Source organism: Salvelinus alpinus, chromosome 31 (genome assembly GCF_045679555.1).
Source record: "Salvelinus alpinus chromosome 31, SLU_Salpinus.1, whole genome shotgun sequence".
Classification (NCBI taxonomy): domain Eukaryota; kingdom Metazoa; phylum Chordata; class Actinopteri; order Salmoniformes; family Salmonidae; genus Salvelinus; species Salvelinus alpinus.
Window position 1 is genome coordinate 8,213,698 of NC_092116.1, and position 17,757 is coordinate 8,231,454.

The following is a 17,757-nucleotide window of genomic DNA, read 5'->3' on the forward strand; positions in this document are numbered from 1 at the left end:
CATTAACCACCTCCTAGAAACCCTTTCCTTTCGTGGATTTAACCCAATATCTCCCTCTGGTGGAAAACTATGCATAATTATGATGAGCTTGTAGGGCAGGGCTGTCCAACTCGCTTCCTGGAGATTTTCAGTCCAACCCTCTTCCTGGAGATCTACTGTCCTGTAGGTTTTCAGTCCAACCCTCTTTCTGGAGATCTACGGTCATGTAGGTTTTCAGTCCAACCCTCTTTCTGGAGATCTACTGTCCTGTAGGTTTTCAGTCCAACCCTCTTCCTGGAGATCTACTGTCCTGTAGGTTTTCAGTCCAACCCTCTTCCTGGAGATCTACTGTCCTGTAGGTTTTCAGTCCAACCCTCTTTCTGGAGATCTACGGTCCTGTAGGTTCAGTCCAACCCTAATTTAGCATATCTGATTCAGCTAGTTGTTGATTCAGCTAGTGGTCTTGAGCAGCTAATTAGTAGAATCAGGTGTGTTAGGGTTGGACTGAAAACCCACAGGACAGTAGATCTCCAGGAAGAGGGTTGGACTGAAAACCTACAGTACAGTAGATCTCCAGGAAGAGGGTTGGACTGAAAACCTACAGGACAGTAGATCTCCAGGAAGAGGGTTGGACTGAAAACCCACAGGACAGTACATCTCCAGGAAGAGGGTTGGGCTGAAAACCCACAGCACAGTACATCTCCAGGAAGAGGGTTGGACTGAAAACCCACAGGACAGTACATCTCCAGGAAGAGGGTTGGACTGAAAACCCACAGTACAGTATATCTCCAGGAAGAGGGTTGGACTGAAAACCCACAGGACAGTATATCTCCAGGAAGAGGGTTGGACTGAAAACCCACAGGACAGTACATCTCCAGGAAGAGGGTTGGACTGAAAACCCACAGGACAGTATATCTCCAGGAAGAGGGTTGGACTGAAAACCCACAGGACAGTAGATGTCCAGGAAGAGGTTGGGCAGCCCTGACTAGGGGGAGAAGTCATGCATATGCAGTGGTGTAAAGTACTTTTTTGGGGTATCTTCACTTGACCAATGAAATATTTTTGACAACATCCCTGGTCATCCCTACTGCCTCTGATCTGGAGAACTCACTAAACACAAATGCTTCATTTGTAAATGATGTCTGCATGTTGGAGTGTGCCCCTAGCTATCAATAAATAAATAAAAACAAGAAAATTGGGCCGTCTGGTTTGCTTAATATAAACAATATTCAATTATTTATACTTGTACTTTTGATACTTAAGTATAATTTTGCAATTACATTTATTTTTGATACTTAAGTATATTTAAAACCAAATACTTTGTCTTTTACTCAAGTAGTATTTTACTGGGTGATATTCACTTGAGTCATTTTCTATTAAGGTATCTTTACTTTTACTCAAGTATGACAATTCGGTACTTTTTCCAACACTGTGCATATGTTGATTTATTATGCATAAATTAACACCCCCCCTACAAGTGTAACAGCTGTATTGCTTGGTGGGGGTAGTACAACACCAGCTATTATGTAATATACATGCTTCAACAATCACATGTATAACCAACCAAAACTTCACCTTACAGATCTTTTTATTTCTTGTAGAGGAACAAGTTACACAATTATTGAAAAAAATAACAGCGCCTATTGTTTTGTCTCAGAGCAGATATTCAAATCAGACATGAGACTTCCTGTTGGGTCATCAGGTTAATACTTTATTTGTTTTTTTGTAGCGAGGAGAAAGAGCGGGAAAGAGGTGAACAAGAGGAAAGTGTTAAAGAAACAAACAAGGGACTTTGGGAGAGCTGTGGCTACAAGCCTTTGTATCAAATCCAGACAAAGTTATCAGGCAACATTAAAACATTTCATATATTTGAAGAAGAAGAAACAAAACGATAACGTATTTGTGGACTCTAAAAACTATGGCACAGTATTTACCTAAACATACACAATACCAAACAGTTTAGCCACACCCCTAGAACTATGACCAGCTTCATAGCACATTAAGCCACAACTTTTCTCCCGGTTATTTGCCATTTTGATAAATCCACCCATGTATCATTTCCATTTCTTAAGCCATAAAAAAGGCACCTTGTCTGAAATCTGGAAGATCCAAACCATTTGAATACAGCTACGTTTAAATATACTGAAGCGGAGGCACAATTCATTTGAACTTACTCAACATAAATGTGAATATGTATATCGTCACCAGAATTCACTCTGTGTCTATTTGCAGACGTTTGGGTCAGTGATTGATCACCATGATGGCAAAAATATGTTAGAAGAAATGTATTTTTTTAACGAAACACAAAAACATGTCTATCTAGTGAAATGGCCTCGATGGGTACAGTATGGTGAGTCTTTACAGCTGGGTAGGAACGGGGGCGGGATCTGGGTAGAAAACCACTGAAAAAAAACACACAAAAAAAAACACAGGCTGTCCATATACAGTACCTCGAGGGATATACTGCTAAGAGGCAGATGCGTTTCGGTTTTCCTTTTTCCCCCCCATACAGACACACATACCAGTGGAGACTGCTGAGGGCAGGACGGCTCATAACAGCTGGAAAGGAGCTACTGGCATGGCTTTAAACACATGGAACCCACGTGCTCCATCTATTTGATACCATTCCATTTATTCCGCACAAGCCGTTTCCACGAGCCTGTCCTCCCCAATTAAGGTGCCACCAACCTCCTGTGCTACATACAGACACAGGCATAGAGAGACACACACACACACACACACAGAAATACACACAAAAGGCTTGTAACCACAACCAAGTCGAGGCCGTGAGCCCCTGCAGTTGGTTACTCAGTGTTTCCGTCCTCCTGCCCGAAACGAACAGTGCAGCGGTTTCGTCACACACACACACACACCATACACACTCCAAAAAGAGGCTGTGTAAAGTATGCGTGTTTGGGGAGGAAAGGGGATAATTGGACAGCTCCCATACGGATTGTGAGAAATAAATGTGGCAGCTGCTCTGTTTTTAGGGGGTTATACTGCAGAACAAATACAAAACAAAACAGAGATGGTGAGCTGAGATAGTGGGGTGGGGGGGGGGGGGGGGGAACGACAGAGGATGAGGAGCCATGGGAAGGAAAACGTGAGAGATTTTGGATATCGAGAATAATACAAACTGTTAGGAAGCGAGTGTTGCTCATGCTTTTGTGGATACAGAATCTAAGTTTCTTGACATGTTCGTAGGACTACTGTAAATATGCATACCAGACTTCATAACGGCTCTCCACACGCTATGTTTCAAGTCGGAAAAACTGAAACCCGTCTAACTTTATGCACTTAACCTCTTGACTAAGACGACATTCATATTCATAAGTGTACTCGAAACCTCTTTCATTTGCTGAAGCCACTTCTGTCTCGCTAGCAAAAGGTGATATAAAAGTCAAACAAAACAAACAAATGTAACGTACAGAGAAAGACATTACAGAAAAAGTCCCACACGACATCTGGGAAACTCAGAGCCGCACAACGGATGCTGCTACGCCCGGCCCTACAACGACGTCACCTTTCTCTGCCCCAGAAGAAGAGAGGAGCTATTGGGACACGAAAAAGCTGTTTTACACAAACGGGAGCCACTGTGGCGCCATCCGACTCGATTTCCGTCGTCCTTTTCTATGCCCTTTCAGTAAGAGGGGAGGGGTCATTTTGATTTGACCCGGAAGCTCCGTCGAGGGTACTGACCTAGGTGCGCCTGGCCTCTGTGGTTCTCTTTTAAAATCTCCCTCGCTCGCTCTTTCCAGATATCACAGGAATTGCCCTGCCCTGATTCCATCGCTCTGTTTTCCCTTCCCCACTCCCCCTCTCTTCAACCCGGCCTAGTAAACGGACTGTGTCTTTGTTGGACACCAGGAGGCATCAGGGGGAGGAAAAGGGCCACCGAACATTAAAAGACCGACCTATTCTTATTTGTTTTTCAATCCTTGGAAGAAATGAGATGAGTACAAGGAGAACAGGAAGTGCGTGGTCTACACTAACCCGTGTTTCTCGCCCAGTGGTCAGCTACAGCTAAAGTACATTTACAAATCAGCTACAAGACTTGTCAAGTCTCCCCCCTTTTATAGGAACTTTTTGCAGCTGTTTAGCGCAAGGTAAAAGCTAACATGAAACCCCTAAGCAGACTCATCTAGCCACTATAGTAACATAAGCCCAGAAGATCTGCCATTGTCTCAAGTACAGACTCTACTCCATCCATACGGTTAGCTAGCATTGCTACTTCGGGACCTGGAAATAGAAGAACTCCTTCTACTGAACTACGCACAGACCTATAAAAGGGCTATTCTAGTGTTGGAATGCTGCTGACACCTTTGAACCCCCATGGAATGATCAGCACGCAGATGGCAGACCGCAGCCGTACAGCCACTCGCATTCAGACACGCCAAACGAACAGAAGCCAACCCCAGCGTGCACAACTGCATAACTCCTACATGCAGGTCACGTTACAGCTCCCACAAACACCTGGAGCACACGGTCACATAAGCGATCGCACGCCACACACTCATTTGATGTCATTTCAAGCTGATCCCTTTCCTTCCCTAAAAAGCGTCCCCCTAGAGAGGTGTATTCGTGATCAGTATTATGCAGTCACTATAAAGGGAAGCAGAGTGAAACATTTTCACACCCTGTTAGCTGTTATTATTATTATTATTATAGATATTATCATAACGAGTCGGAGAAGACAATTAACCAAGCGCTAGTGTAGAACTAGTACGACAGAAAGACATGAGAACAGAAGCCAGAGGAAAGGAGAGGGGGATATCCGTCTGTAATGATGAATGTGTCCTTTCTTTCCTCACTCATCCTCTTCCCATCATCCTCTCTGCCGATTCAACGCTTAGGCTCTGATTGCTACTTTACAAAAGAGAGGCCGGGGACTGTGCAAGTGTACTCAGTAACCAAAGGAGATGATTCCACCCCTTCTTCAACCACAGGCCTGGTCATCCACTTTTAAAATACAATAAAAGTGTCACTTCTCTTTACAACTTCTACGGCTTGCCGTTGCTGCTGTCCCGCTGTTTTTTGCTGCTGCCGCCACCGCTGTTGTAGAGGCTGGGGTTGGCCATTAGGTGGTGTGGCACCATGCCAGTGTAGGGACCAGCTGCTGCAGCGTAGTTGAAGAGGGCAGGGAGGAAGGGCAGCGGCGCCACCTTGTCGTCCCCAGGGGCCATCATGTTCAGAGCCATGGGCAGGGAGGCCAGGTTGTAGGGGTAGGCCAGCAGCTGTGGCCCGTAGAGCAGATGGTACGGGTCGGGGTAGAAGGGCAGTTTGGCTAGGTCCCCGGTAGGCATCATCTTCCCCAACGGCCCGAAGGCAAGAGGCCCAGTTGGGTAGGACATGAGCAGGTTGTCCTCCTGCTTCTTGCCAGAGCAATAGCCGCTCTGGACGATGAGGGGCAGGGGGTAGTCCTGCATGGGATATCCCCTGGCAGTGACTTCCCCTCTGTGAGGGTCTCTGGATGGCACTGGGGAGTGGTCCTGAGGCTCTGCCTCGGACGGTGGGGGGACCCGTGGGAGCAGTAGGGCGTGGGCCGAGGGGCGGTCGATGCCACTGACCGACCCAGTGGGCAACTGAAGCCTCTCGGGGCCCCGTGTGCCACACATGGACTGGGAAACTTGGCGGTTGGCCTGCATCAGCAGGTCCATGGCAGTGGGGGAGAGGCATGGGGACATGGTGGGCCGCCTCTGCAAGGGAGGGTTGTTAATAGTGGTTTGAATGGGTGTGTGTATAGGGGACGGTGCGGGACTAATTGGCTCCTCTTTGGGTACCAGGAGGATCACCTCCTTGTCTCTGAGTTGCTCCTGTGGGGGGTGAGATGCCCCCCTAGTCTGCTGAGCCCTCTCCATCTCCCTTTCTCTCTGCCTCTCCCTTTCCAGCACTCTGTCCATATTCCTCTCCCTCTGTTTCCTCCTTTCGAGCTCCCTGTCCATATCCCTTTCCCTTTCTCTCTGCCTCCCCCTTTCCAGCTCTCTCTCCATATCCCTCTCCCATTCTCTCTGCCTTTCCCTCTCCACCTCCCTGGCTAGGATTGAGGACATGGTCAGGTCTTGTGCTTGGTTGGGACTGGGGCTCCTGGACAAGGGCGGAACCCTGACATCTTGGGCCACTGGTGAGTCCTTAAAACCAGCATGATGGAGGAGGCCAATCCCACATCCCTGCCTCAGTCCTTTCTCCACACTATCTTCCTCCCGCTTCACGCCACAGACCCCTCGGAGGGGCACTGTTGTCATAGCAACGGACGGAGGAGCAGCAGTGTGGTTGATTCTCATCTGCGAGGTCAGGTGCATGTTCGGAGAAGCGGTGGGTGGTCCCGTGACAGGTGCAGGGCTGGTCCTCCTGTGGCTCTGCCCCTCCAGACTCCTCTTCCTGGGGGTCCGGTAGTCCAGACATTCAGCTCCACTGCTTATGACCAGCACTCCCTGGAGGGCCGAGGTGCAGGAGGAGGGAGAGGGTGTGGGCCTGTTTGAACTGGGGATATCGGCCATGGGGATCTCTGAAGTGGGCTGAATAATCCGTGGACTGGGCGCTCTGTCAGGAACAGGAGTTGTGAGTTCATTGAGTTCAGGGCTGCTGCACAGTGTTGGAATACGGTGCTCTGCTTTCACTTTGCTAGGCTGGCTCGCACACTGCTGTGCCTCTATGCCCTCGCTACTATGCTGTGGTTCTGGGACAAGGTAGCTGATAGCTGGGATAGACTGAACAACGGGAACATGGCCATTCATGGTGTCTAGGTCTTTGCTAGCAGTGCTAACTGTAGTCTCTGCTGCTGCTTTTGGCTCTGGCTGCGTCTCCTCCCTTTCCCTCTCCGGGGAGCTGCTTAACTCGTGGCGCCTCACGTGGCGGTTTAGCGCCGAGGATGTCTTGCATACCTTATGGCACTGCGGACAGGTGTGTCTCGCCAACGATCTCCTACTTAGGCGACTTGGACTTCCCTTCCCTAGTATAACCCTCTCCCTCGCCCTGTCTACTTCTGCCAGCTTAGTCTCCCTCTCCATGCCCTCATCTCTGGACTGAGGTCCCGCTTGGGGTGGCACGGACAGGGGGTCGGGGGCTTTGGGGTGCCGAGTTCTCTGGTGATCCTCCAGCTGGTCCCTGGAAGGGAAAGGAGCCCTACAAAGGAGGCACACAAACTCCAGCAGGTGGCTGAGCTCATGTTTATCCCGCTTCCTGGAGCTGGAGAACCAGCGGCCACACGTATCGCACTCCGACGCGCTCCCATCGGACCAGGGCCGGCGTTTTGTGTCCATAGGGGAGACTGAGGTAGCCAGAGGGGATTGGGGAGAAGCCAGGGGAGGATCAATAGTCTTAAGGTGGGCCTCCTGGATTTCTTCCTCCCCCTCTTTGTCTTTTGAAGGTATAGGGGAAATACTGAGGGATTCAAGTACCTCTCCCTTCTCTTGCTCTATGTGACCTTTCACCTCCACCTCATCCATCGTTCCATCCTCCTCGTCTTGCTCCTCTGCCTCCTTATTTACATGGTCCACGATTCCCTCGGCCCTCTTCATAAGCCGGAGGGAGCGTTTGTAGTGCAGTTTGGCCTGCCAGTTCTTTGCTTTGTGGACGTGCGGGGCCTTCCTCTTGGGTTTGTAGGAATAGTAGGGCCTCCAGAGGTTGTCCTCATCTTCCTCACTCTCCCCCTGCTTGCGCACCTCCTGACGGAAGTAGTACTCTCTGATCTTGCCCGGGGCTATGGGACTTTTCTTCCTGCTCTCCCCATCTCCTCCTCTCTCCCCCTCGGCTCCGATGCTCGAGCTGCGATGGGAGCGGTGTTTGTGGTGATGGTGGTGGTGGTGGTGAGAGTGGCGAGGTTCCTTGGTCTCCTGTGGGGAGGAGTATGTCCTTTTGGCTTTGGAAGGAGGGGGGCTCCTGTCCCTCTTGAGGTCCGTCTCGGAGATACTGCGCTTGACCATGGCCTCCTCGCCTATCCGCACCGTGATCTGACACAGCGGCCCGGCTCCTTTGCCCTCTGACCCTGTGGACGACTGTTTGGCTGAGGAGCCGTCACTCTTGCTGGACTTATGATGGGACCTACCCATCTCTGATCTCCTCTCCGACTCCTCTGAGGCGTCTGAACTGTCCACTAATTTAGCTCTCTTCCTATGGCTCTCCGTACTTTCCCTATGCTTTTTAACAGGCTTTGCACTGCTCTTGGGGAGTGTCTGGCTGTTGCTAGGTTCAGGGGAGGGACTGCTCAGGGGGCTTTTCCCACCCCCGGAGGTGACCTGGTTGCTATGGACAATGACGGATGACACTGCTGTGCCATGCACTATGACTGACGGCTTGGGGTGGCCGTACGTGATCACGGAGGACAAACCCAACTCTGGGCTACCGCCGACCTTGGGAGTTTTACCTCGGTTGCCAACGGATACCTTGGAGCTGCTGCCACGACTACCTACCTTCTCGGACGCTGCCTCTCTGTCAGCTACTCTCCCTAGGGCCATGCCTGTTAGGGAAGGGAGCCGGATCTCTCCCTGCTCTAGAGCTACTGTGAGGGGGAAGCCGGCAGGGAACTCTTCAGGGTCAGGCTTCACACCCTTGGGTAGAGAGCCACTGATGAGGCTGCGCAGGTCACCGGGGTCCAGGGAGTCGGGCAGGCTGCAGTCCAGGGGCAGAGGGACGGAAGAGGGGTCAGAAGGGGGCAGCTGCAGGCCATTGGCCAGGGAGTCACTGTAGGTCTTGTAGGGTCTCTTCTGGGAACGCATTGGGAGCAGGCGGTAGAACTTGAGCGCGTTGACCTTCTGCTTGTAGCCGCCGTTAGCCGTCTTCTCGCTGGAGATGAGGCCCGGGCTGATGCCGTGGAAAGCCTTCTGGTGGGTCTTCAGGTTGTAGTACGTGGCGAAGGCCTCCCAGCAGAAGATGCACTGGTAGCGTCGCTCGCCCGTGTGCCACACCTCGTGCTTGGTACGGTACTCGGCCAGGGCGAACACCTTGTCGCAGAAGTGGCAGGGGTACTTGCGGCGCCACGAGTGCACGTTGGAGTGGCGCTTGAGGCTGGACAGGGTCATGTAGGAGCGCTCGCACACCGAGCAGAAGTAGATGACGTGGCCGTCCACCACCTTGACGAAGTGGTCCTCGTCCCCCACCAGCTCGGACACGTCGCCTTCGTGTCGAACCAGGAGACCTCGCCCTTTCTTCCCTTTGCCAGGCTTCATATCTTCCTCACCTGCACCCAGAATCTGTCCACCCTCCACCCTAACCTCCCCTTCCTCCAGGGGCTCCTCTTTTGGCTGGATGGGGAGAAGGGGGAGGCTAGAGGGGATGGCCGGGGTCAGAGCGTGCCTGCAGGAGGCCTCGTGGGACTGCAGTCTCTTGTTGTGGATGAAGGCTTTGCCACAGTGCTGGCAGCTGAGGGCCCGGCCCCCACGGTGCAGCCGCATGTGGGCCGTGAGAGATGAGGCTGAGCTGAAGAGGCGGTGGCACACCCCACATATCAGCTCCGCCGTGGGGCCATCTGGGGGGGTGGAGGAGGAGTGAGGAGGAAGAGGGGGTGGGAGGAAAGACTCAGAGGGGTGAGGAAGAGGAGGAGGAGGAAGGTGGAGGGTGGGCGGGTGGAGGTTTGGTCCAACTTGTGGGCTGCCCACCCTCCCTCCTTGTTTTCCTGTTTTCTCCTTTCTCTCTGTGCCCTGCCTCCCCTGGCTCTGATAGGCCACGGCGCTCAGGTTGAACAGGATCTGTGCAGTGTCTGAGGGGGAGGCTGTGCCATTGGTCAGTCTGTGACCCTCCCCTGGGTAACCCCCTATAGGCCCATTGGAGGACCTGGGGGTGAACCTGTGGAACTGGGAGTCCAGACCGGCTTTGAAAAGAGGTGGGGGGGATTTGGTGTCCTTTTTGACCAGTGCGGTAAGATCCATGGGAGAGGAAGAAGAATGGGAGGAGGAGGAAGAGGACGGAGAGCTGTCATGTCGGGGCTGTTTAAACGGCCGCCGTTTGTCCGTGGTGGCCAGTTTCCATGACGACCCCTCATTGGACCCCTTGGAGCCCGAGGAGGAGTGTCGGCAGCGGGGGGGGGACATGGCCGAGGAGGGGCGGTGGTTGTGAATGGTGAGGGCGGCGGGCAGGGCGGCACTGAGAGGGAAGCTGAGGGTGATCTTAGCGTTCTCTGGGCCGTCTGCCCCATCATCCATCATGGCCTCCCCTGCTCGGCCCTGCCTGCTTTTACCCTTCATCTCCCCTGGTTCCTTCTCCTCTTCTTTAACCAGGTGGGTCAAGAAGGGCACCCCGAGGCTGAGGCCCGCCTCTGAGAGAAGCCTTTTCCCCTTGTAGTGCCGGCGGGGGACGTGGGAGGTATAGATGAAGTTGAGCAGGTTGGACAGCACTCTGGACTGGAGGTGAGGCAGCTCCAGGACTCGCTCAGCCCCCCAGAAGAGGGGGTTGATGGCGGGTGTCCAATACTGGATCCGAAGGAGGTGGGGAAGACGACAGCAGCAGCTGGCGGAAGTACTGGCTGCAGGCGGTGAACTTGGCGTCGCTGTCGGCGACGAGGTCGACGTCACAGAAGAGGGCGGGCCCGGCGGCCAGGTGCTGCTTGTTCAGGCGCAGCAGGAAGAGGCTCGCGTGGACAGGGTCGCACACCTCCAGCTGAGGAACCATGACCAGCCCTCACAACCTGAGAAACAACAAGAGATGAGTGTTACAGCTAGAATGGATCCCTGCAGGCATTTTGTAAAACGCTGTAGATAACCTCTACATTTTAACGTATAATACCAGAAAAAAAACGACATTCTCCTTCAAATATTCCACCACGCTAATTTGTTTTTACTAGAAGTAGCATAAGAAACGCAATAAAACATCAAAACACAATGTTGAATGCGCCGAGCTGTCTGTTTGAACTACTTAGCAAACAGCTCGGACACCCATGCGTACCCCACAAAAAATGCCACAAGAGGTCTCTTCAAAGTCCCCAAGTCCAGAACAGACTATGGGAGACGCACAGTACTACATAGAGCCATGACTACATGGAACTCTATTCCACATCAAGTAACTGATGCCCGCAGTAAAATTAGATTTACAAAACAGATAAAAACACTAGGAACTGCAGGGACGGTGAAGCAACACACACATAGGCACAGACACAAGTACACATGGATTTTGTACTGTAGATATGTGGTAGTGGTGGAGTAGGGGCCTGAGGGAACACGGTGTGTTGTGAAATCTGTGACTGTATGTGATTTTATTAATTTTAAAATCGTATAAGCTGCCTTAATTTTGCTGGACCTCAGGAAGAGTAGATGCTGCCTTGGCAGCAGCTAATGGGGATCCATAATAAATATAAATACACATTTAAAAAAGGGAATGGCGAGAGGAGGGAAAGAGAGCTAGAGGGTGGACTGTGTGGCAATGCTGGTTTAGATTTCAGCACGCAGAGACGGGAAAGGCATTCCAAGGATCCATCTCGGCTGTACCACAACATTCCCGTCGCCTAATTGGAAGGCGTTCAGATTTAATCAAGAATCCCCGAAATAGAGTGTTGACTTACATCCCATAGCCCTGCTAACTTAGAATAGGTTCCCATTTGGTGGGGGGGAAAGGGGGGGGGGGGGGGGGGTGATTCCCATCACAGCCTGCTGGCCCATTCCTGGCAGTGGTCAGAATTTGCTGGTCATGACTCTAACCATTATTTGTGAAGGCAGAGGGAGGGGAGCCAGAGAGGGTAGGGTGGGGGGTTGTGGAGGATTTTCCCCCCGCCCACTGCATCCGGTTCTGTCGCAGTTAAGCTCGAGAAGACGAGCAACGGTCGACGGGGCGCTTCCCATTTCAATTCTAATTTGAACGCCGATTGCGGCAGATCCACTCGCCTGCTATCTATTCATATTCAGCTCGCAGATTCGCAATAGGCAATTATTTTGTTATTACATATTTAGCACGGGCCGTTCTATGGACTCTACAGATTGGGGAAGATGGCTGTAGAGGCCTAATGGTGAGGCAAGAAGAAAAACCCTCAGTCATGCTTTTCTGCCTGCGTTTTCAAGCAGCAAGGCAGGCAGGCCTCTGTAAAATTCCACAGGCAGCCCTGAACAGGCAGGAACTAGGTCAGCACTGTTATTGCAGAGGGAAGAGGAGGGAGAGAGAGAGAGAGAGAGAGAGAGAAGGGGAGAGAGAAAAGGGCCAGGCTGGAAACAGAAACGCACAGCACACACACACACACAGCAGTACAGACAGGCAGACAAACACAGACACGCCTCCATGGGCACAAATGCACGCAACCATACATACAGGCACCAGCAAGCACACACACGGCCACAAAAACAAACTACTGATGTCGCGGATGGCCTTGCTTATAGAAACACATGCAAAACAATGGGGTGAAGCAGAGGAGTACCCCGCCACAGAGAGTCTGTATAGGTGGAATGAACTGAATAAGCAGAGCTTTGAATTAAGTGGATTAAAAGAAAAAAAGAAAAAAAAAAAGCAGGAAATGGTCACACCACGCACACACTAAAATCGGATCACATGATACGCAACGAAACACAGATAAAGTCTCACAGCTACACAGCATTGCTCTTTATTTACCGAGATACACAGACGAACACGGAGACTACGCGGATTAGCAGGAAGCGTGCACAGGGCTAAACGTAGATACCTGGATGTTTACTGCGCTGTGACAAAGCATTGTCATGCGGGAAACCCCTGATATTAGACACCAGCTACTCACAGGCCAACACAGCGTGAAACGACATGAGGACTAAAGACGTCACGATTTCATCTGGTGCGCCGCGAAGGGAAAATTAATCTGCCGCCCGCTCGCTCTCTCTCTCTTTCTTCATCTCGCTGTGACGCACACAACCGCATCGCCACAACCAGGGCCTTGAACAACAAACTGGCCATGCGTGACATGGGGGGGCTTCGCACACACAAGAGTACACACCCTCCCCCCACACACACACACACACACACACACGAGTACACACCCTCCCCCCACACACACACACACACACACACACGAGTACACACCCTCACGAGTACACAGCCTCCCCCCACACACACACACGCAAGCAAGCGTCTGACCCCCAGAGTGCCAAGGACCCAGCCTCGCCCCCTAAAAATAACGTACCCTTTCTGAAGTACGGTGATCCGCTCAAACAACCACGTTCGCTGAAGGAATGTGTCTATCTGCGCTCGCCGTGCTGCGGAAAAAACACAACCACAAAAAAAAAATCAAACTGAACGTGCAGGTACACTTGTTGTGGGACAAATGACTCACTACGATAGGTAGAAGAACATTAGCCAGAATCACATCCGCGACAGGAAGTTGGTCAAAGAAAACCTTCAATGCTACACTCCAGGGTCACAATGACCACGTTACTACTAAAGTAACTTGAGTCCTAATCAGTTAGTACGCAATGGCTCCGAACCCATCTCCTTCATGTGTAGAGCCAAGCCATAGATGAGTTACTGCAAGAGACTGGTGGGTGGGTTTCAGCTAGCAAGCAACGGAGAAATGTGTGTGTGTGTGGGGGGGGGGGGTTAGTTTGCTCGTTCCGCACCGTGAGCGAGTGGAGTGGGGTTGTGGAAATAGGAAGGTGACGGTTGGGCTCTGCCTAGTGTGGAACGGCCAGCCAGGGGGGCACCAGTTGGGCTGTGAAAAGGGGGCTGTCGCTGGAGACAGAGACTGAACTCTCCACAACCCCCCCCCAGCCCAGAAAACATGGTGGAGCCAGCCTGATGGGGCAGAGGGAGTAGGAGGCGGGGAAGAGGAGTGGAGGGTGGACTGTAGTACCCCCCCAATCACTCAGTGTAAACTGTAGTATCTCTACGATTTTGCATGCCACTCCACACACCAGCTAACCTGCCCCAGGTTAAAAACACCACACTCGCCATGGCCTGTTAGCTACCAACCCAGAAGCGTCATTCCTGGAATTCTGCCCCCTGTAATTGAATCATGGGAACCATTAAGGAGAAGGGGATGGCCCCCCCAAAAAAAGTACCTTGAGTCGTAAGAGTAGAAACACTACACCACTGACCTTTGAGGTAATTTCCCCCAAAATCATTTTTCAATTTTCCACACAGTCCCTCTTAAGACATCGCGTACACACACACACAACGCAGGCCTGTTAGTCATGTGCAGCGTAAAAAGGCTCAGGATTGTTGGAGATGTAAGCCGCTACCAGACACTAAATGGGCATTGATAGCATGAGGCCACGTGAATGAGGGGACAACTCTGATAACATGGAACGCTGCTCCAACGTCCCCAGAGGGCTGCTGCTGTGGCCGCAGCACCGTTGCTACAACACAGCGCAACACCGTTCAACCAGAGTGCATCGCCCAGCAAAAAGGGCCAAATCATGACTTCATCGCTTCTGCTTAAATCACTCCTATCAACGAGATATTTATGCCAATTCGTCGCAATCTCAATTTCAAAAATTGGACAATTGGAATGGCTTAAGCGGAAATTGCACGTAAAAACAGCATTGGCAAGTTAGTCAAGTCTTCCAGTGGATACCAGTGGCATAGAGTCTAGCCAATAAAAACCTCTACCTGAAAACCAACAACTGCCACAAAGCAACAAGGCCCCTATAACTCATGACCCCTAAAGCCTTGTGGTTTTGTGGGTCATATATCCCATACAGTGAAGCCAGAAGCTTGGCATGGCAGACATGGTGACACCATGAGGAAATAGTTGACAGAGGGACCCTTTTTTCTTTGTTAAAATAAAAGGAGGGTTTAGTTAGTTAAGGAAACAGCAATAGGGCTGTGATGTCAAAATACCCTCCAAGGTTCACCAAGAACCGCCTTCCGCTTCCAAAATAACCTGGCATAAGGAGGATATGATGACACACCAAAGAACCAGGAAACAGGAGAGACGAGAACAGCATAATCTCTGCACTAGATTATATAATCAGGGACATGCATGTTCGAGTTATTCCCCGACTCTCTGTGTCCTTTTGGGAGTTAAGTTCAAGGAGGAAGATCGTCCGACCGGTCACAGTGAGAAAAGGTTCCCCTAAAATACAAAAGACCATGTCATGTCAATGACTATCGCCTTGATCAGACGAGCGCTAGCTTAGACCCTCTGATCTGGACTGATTCACGCGGATGCAAAAGACGCCGAGAAATGTGAAGTTTCATCACAATCCCTGAACGAGTCATCGCTCCTGAAAAAGAACTGCGTGGTGCGCCAGCGAGACAGGGGAGGATGAGGGAGACGAGGCCTCTTATTGGCGCCACACCGTACACACACACAGTGCACAGGCACACACACACACACTTAATAAAATCTTCCATTTCTCCTGACATACAAAAACAACCCCGGCGATGGAGAGACTGAGAAAAACAGGCAAAAAAAAAAAAAAAAGAGAGCAACATGTCAGGCTCTCACTGCTAGGCAAGCACACAACGAGACAACGTACCTCGGGAAACCTCCTGCTGCACCTCTGCTGTGATGTGTTCTCCCTCTCCCCTCTCTCTCTTGCTCGCTCTCTCGGGCTCTCTCTCCCTCGGTCTGTGTGAGCGCGCCGCTCTGTGTGTGTGTGTGCGCGTCTGTGAGAGACGGGGCACACACAGGCAGCAGTGTGTAAAGACAAGAGGGCAGGAGCGACTCTCGCACTCTGGCTCTCGCTCTCCCTCGCCTTCTCTCTCTCCCTCTCCCTCTCTCTCGCCTGCTCTACTCGCTCGCTCACTTCAGTTTTGCCTCTGACACATGATTCTCAGTGTTTTTGTCTTCTTTTTTTTTCAGCAAGTGAATTTTTTCACCCCCCCATCTCTTCTATTCTCTCTCCACCTCCTCCCCCACCCCCTCTGAATCCAATCCTCTTTTTATTTGGAAGTGTTGTTCTCCAGCCACACACACACACACGTGCGCGCACACAGACACACACACTACTTTATATACACAAAGCCTGGCGAGATAGGGAGAGAGAGGGAGAGCAAGGCAGAGGACGCCATTTAAGCAGTTAGTTACGAGCACTGCCAGTCCCCAAAATGGCTGAAAACAAACAGGACCAATGCCAACAAAAAAAAAAACCTGGGAACTAGGATAGAGAATGGGGGGGGTACAGACAATAGTCTGATGGCCGATGGAAGTACTCTTAACTGAAGAAAAGGAAGAAGCAAAGATCAAAGAGAGAGATTAGGGCAGGGACACACTGCCTTCTATTTTTATTGCCTCTTTTAAAAGGTTTCAAGTTTATGGGGAGCCAGCGATGGCGACAAATCAGGTGTGTGTGTTTCGGGTTCACTGCGAGTGTGTGTGTATGACCCTAAGGCCAACTCTACCCTGCTGTACGACTGATTGATTGATTGACAGCCAACATGGCCTTGCCGTGGCCTTGCCGTGGCCTTGCCGTGGCCTTGCCGTGGCCTTGCCGTGTTTGTTTATGTCAAAAAGATCAGTCAACTTACCTGGTAAAATAAGGGTAAAATAAAGAAATAATAATTTACTGGGAACCAAATGGAAGAAAAGAGACCGAAGCAGGGAGGGTCTACAGCACCTTCAGAAAGTATTTACACCCCTTGACTTCTTCCACATTTTGCCGTTTTTCATCCTGAATTTTAAAATTGTATAATTTAGATTTTTGGGGGACTGGCCAACACACAATAGGTCATAATTCCAAAGTGGAATGATAATATATAGTAGATGCTTTTATCCAAAGCGACTTAGTCATGCTTGCATACATTTTTTTAAGTAAGGGTAGTCCCGGGAATTGAACCCACAATTTATATTTTTTTACCTTTATTTAACTAGGCAAGTCAGTTAAGAACAAATTCTTATTTTCAATGACGGCCTAGGAACAGTGGGTTAACTGCCTTGTTCAGGGGCAGAACGACAGATTTTTATCTTGTCAGCTCGAGGATTCGATCTTGCAACCTTTCGGTTTCTAGTCCAACGATCTAACCACTAGGCTACCTGCCGCCCCACTATCTTGGCGTTGCAAGCATCGTGCTCTACCAACTAAGCTACAGAGGCCCAGAGAACTATGATGTCATTGTATAAAAATAAATAAATAAAAAAAATTAAAAATACAAATGAATTAAAAATGCACAGCTGAAATGTCTTGAGTCAATAAGTATTCAACCCCTTTGTTATGGAAAGCCAGTTCAGGAGTAAATATTCGCTTAACAAGTCACATAATAAGTTGCATGGACTCACTGTGTGCAATAATAGTTTGACATGATTTTTGAATGACTACCGCACCCTAGTTATAGACTGTTCTCTCTGCTACCGCACGGCAAGCGGTGCCAAGCCTAGGTCCAAAAGTCTTCTTAACAGCTTCTACCCCCAAGCCATAAGACTCCTGAACAGCTAATCAAAGGGCTACCCAGACCCCTCTTTTACTCTGCTGCTACTCTCTGTTTATTATCTATGCATAGTCACTTTAACTCTACCTACATGTACATATTACCTCAACTAACCGGTGCCCCCGCACATTGACTCTGTACTGGTACCCCCTGTTTATAGCCTCGCTGCTGGTATTTTACTGCTGCTGTTTATTTGTTACTTTTATTTTCTACTTAATACTTATTGTATTTATTTTTCTTAAAACATTGTTGGTTAAAAGCTTGTAAGTCAGCATTTCACTGTAAGGTCTACTACGCCTGTTGTATTCGGCGCATGTGACAAATAAAATGTGATTTGATCTCTGTACCCCACACATACAATTATCTGTAAGGTCCCTCAGTCGAGCAGTGAATTTCAGACACAGATTCAACCACAAAGACCAGGGAGGTTTCCAATGGCTACCAAAGAAGGGCACCTATTGGTAGATGGGTAAAAAAATAAGCAAAAATGTAATATCCCTTTGAGCGTGGTGAAGTTATTAATTGCACTTT

The 17,757-nt window shown here is 50.2% G+C and overlaps 1 protein-coding gene across 1 annotated transcript; it reads right to left on the bottom strand.

Annotated features, from left to right (window-relative positions):
• Positions 1-1,669: 1,669 nt before the first annotated feature.
• On the bottom strand, positions 1,670-10,520 carry zbtb4 (zinc finger and BTB domain containing 4; the record flags this gene model as incomplete). The annotated part of the gene is made up of 1 exon (XM_071377822.1): positions 1,670-10,520. A coding segment is annotated over one exon (5,541 nt), but the record flags the coding sequence as incomplete, so codon positions are not given.
• Positions 10,521-17,757: the final 7,237 nt, after the last annotated feature.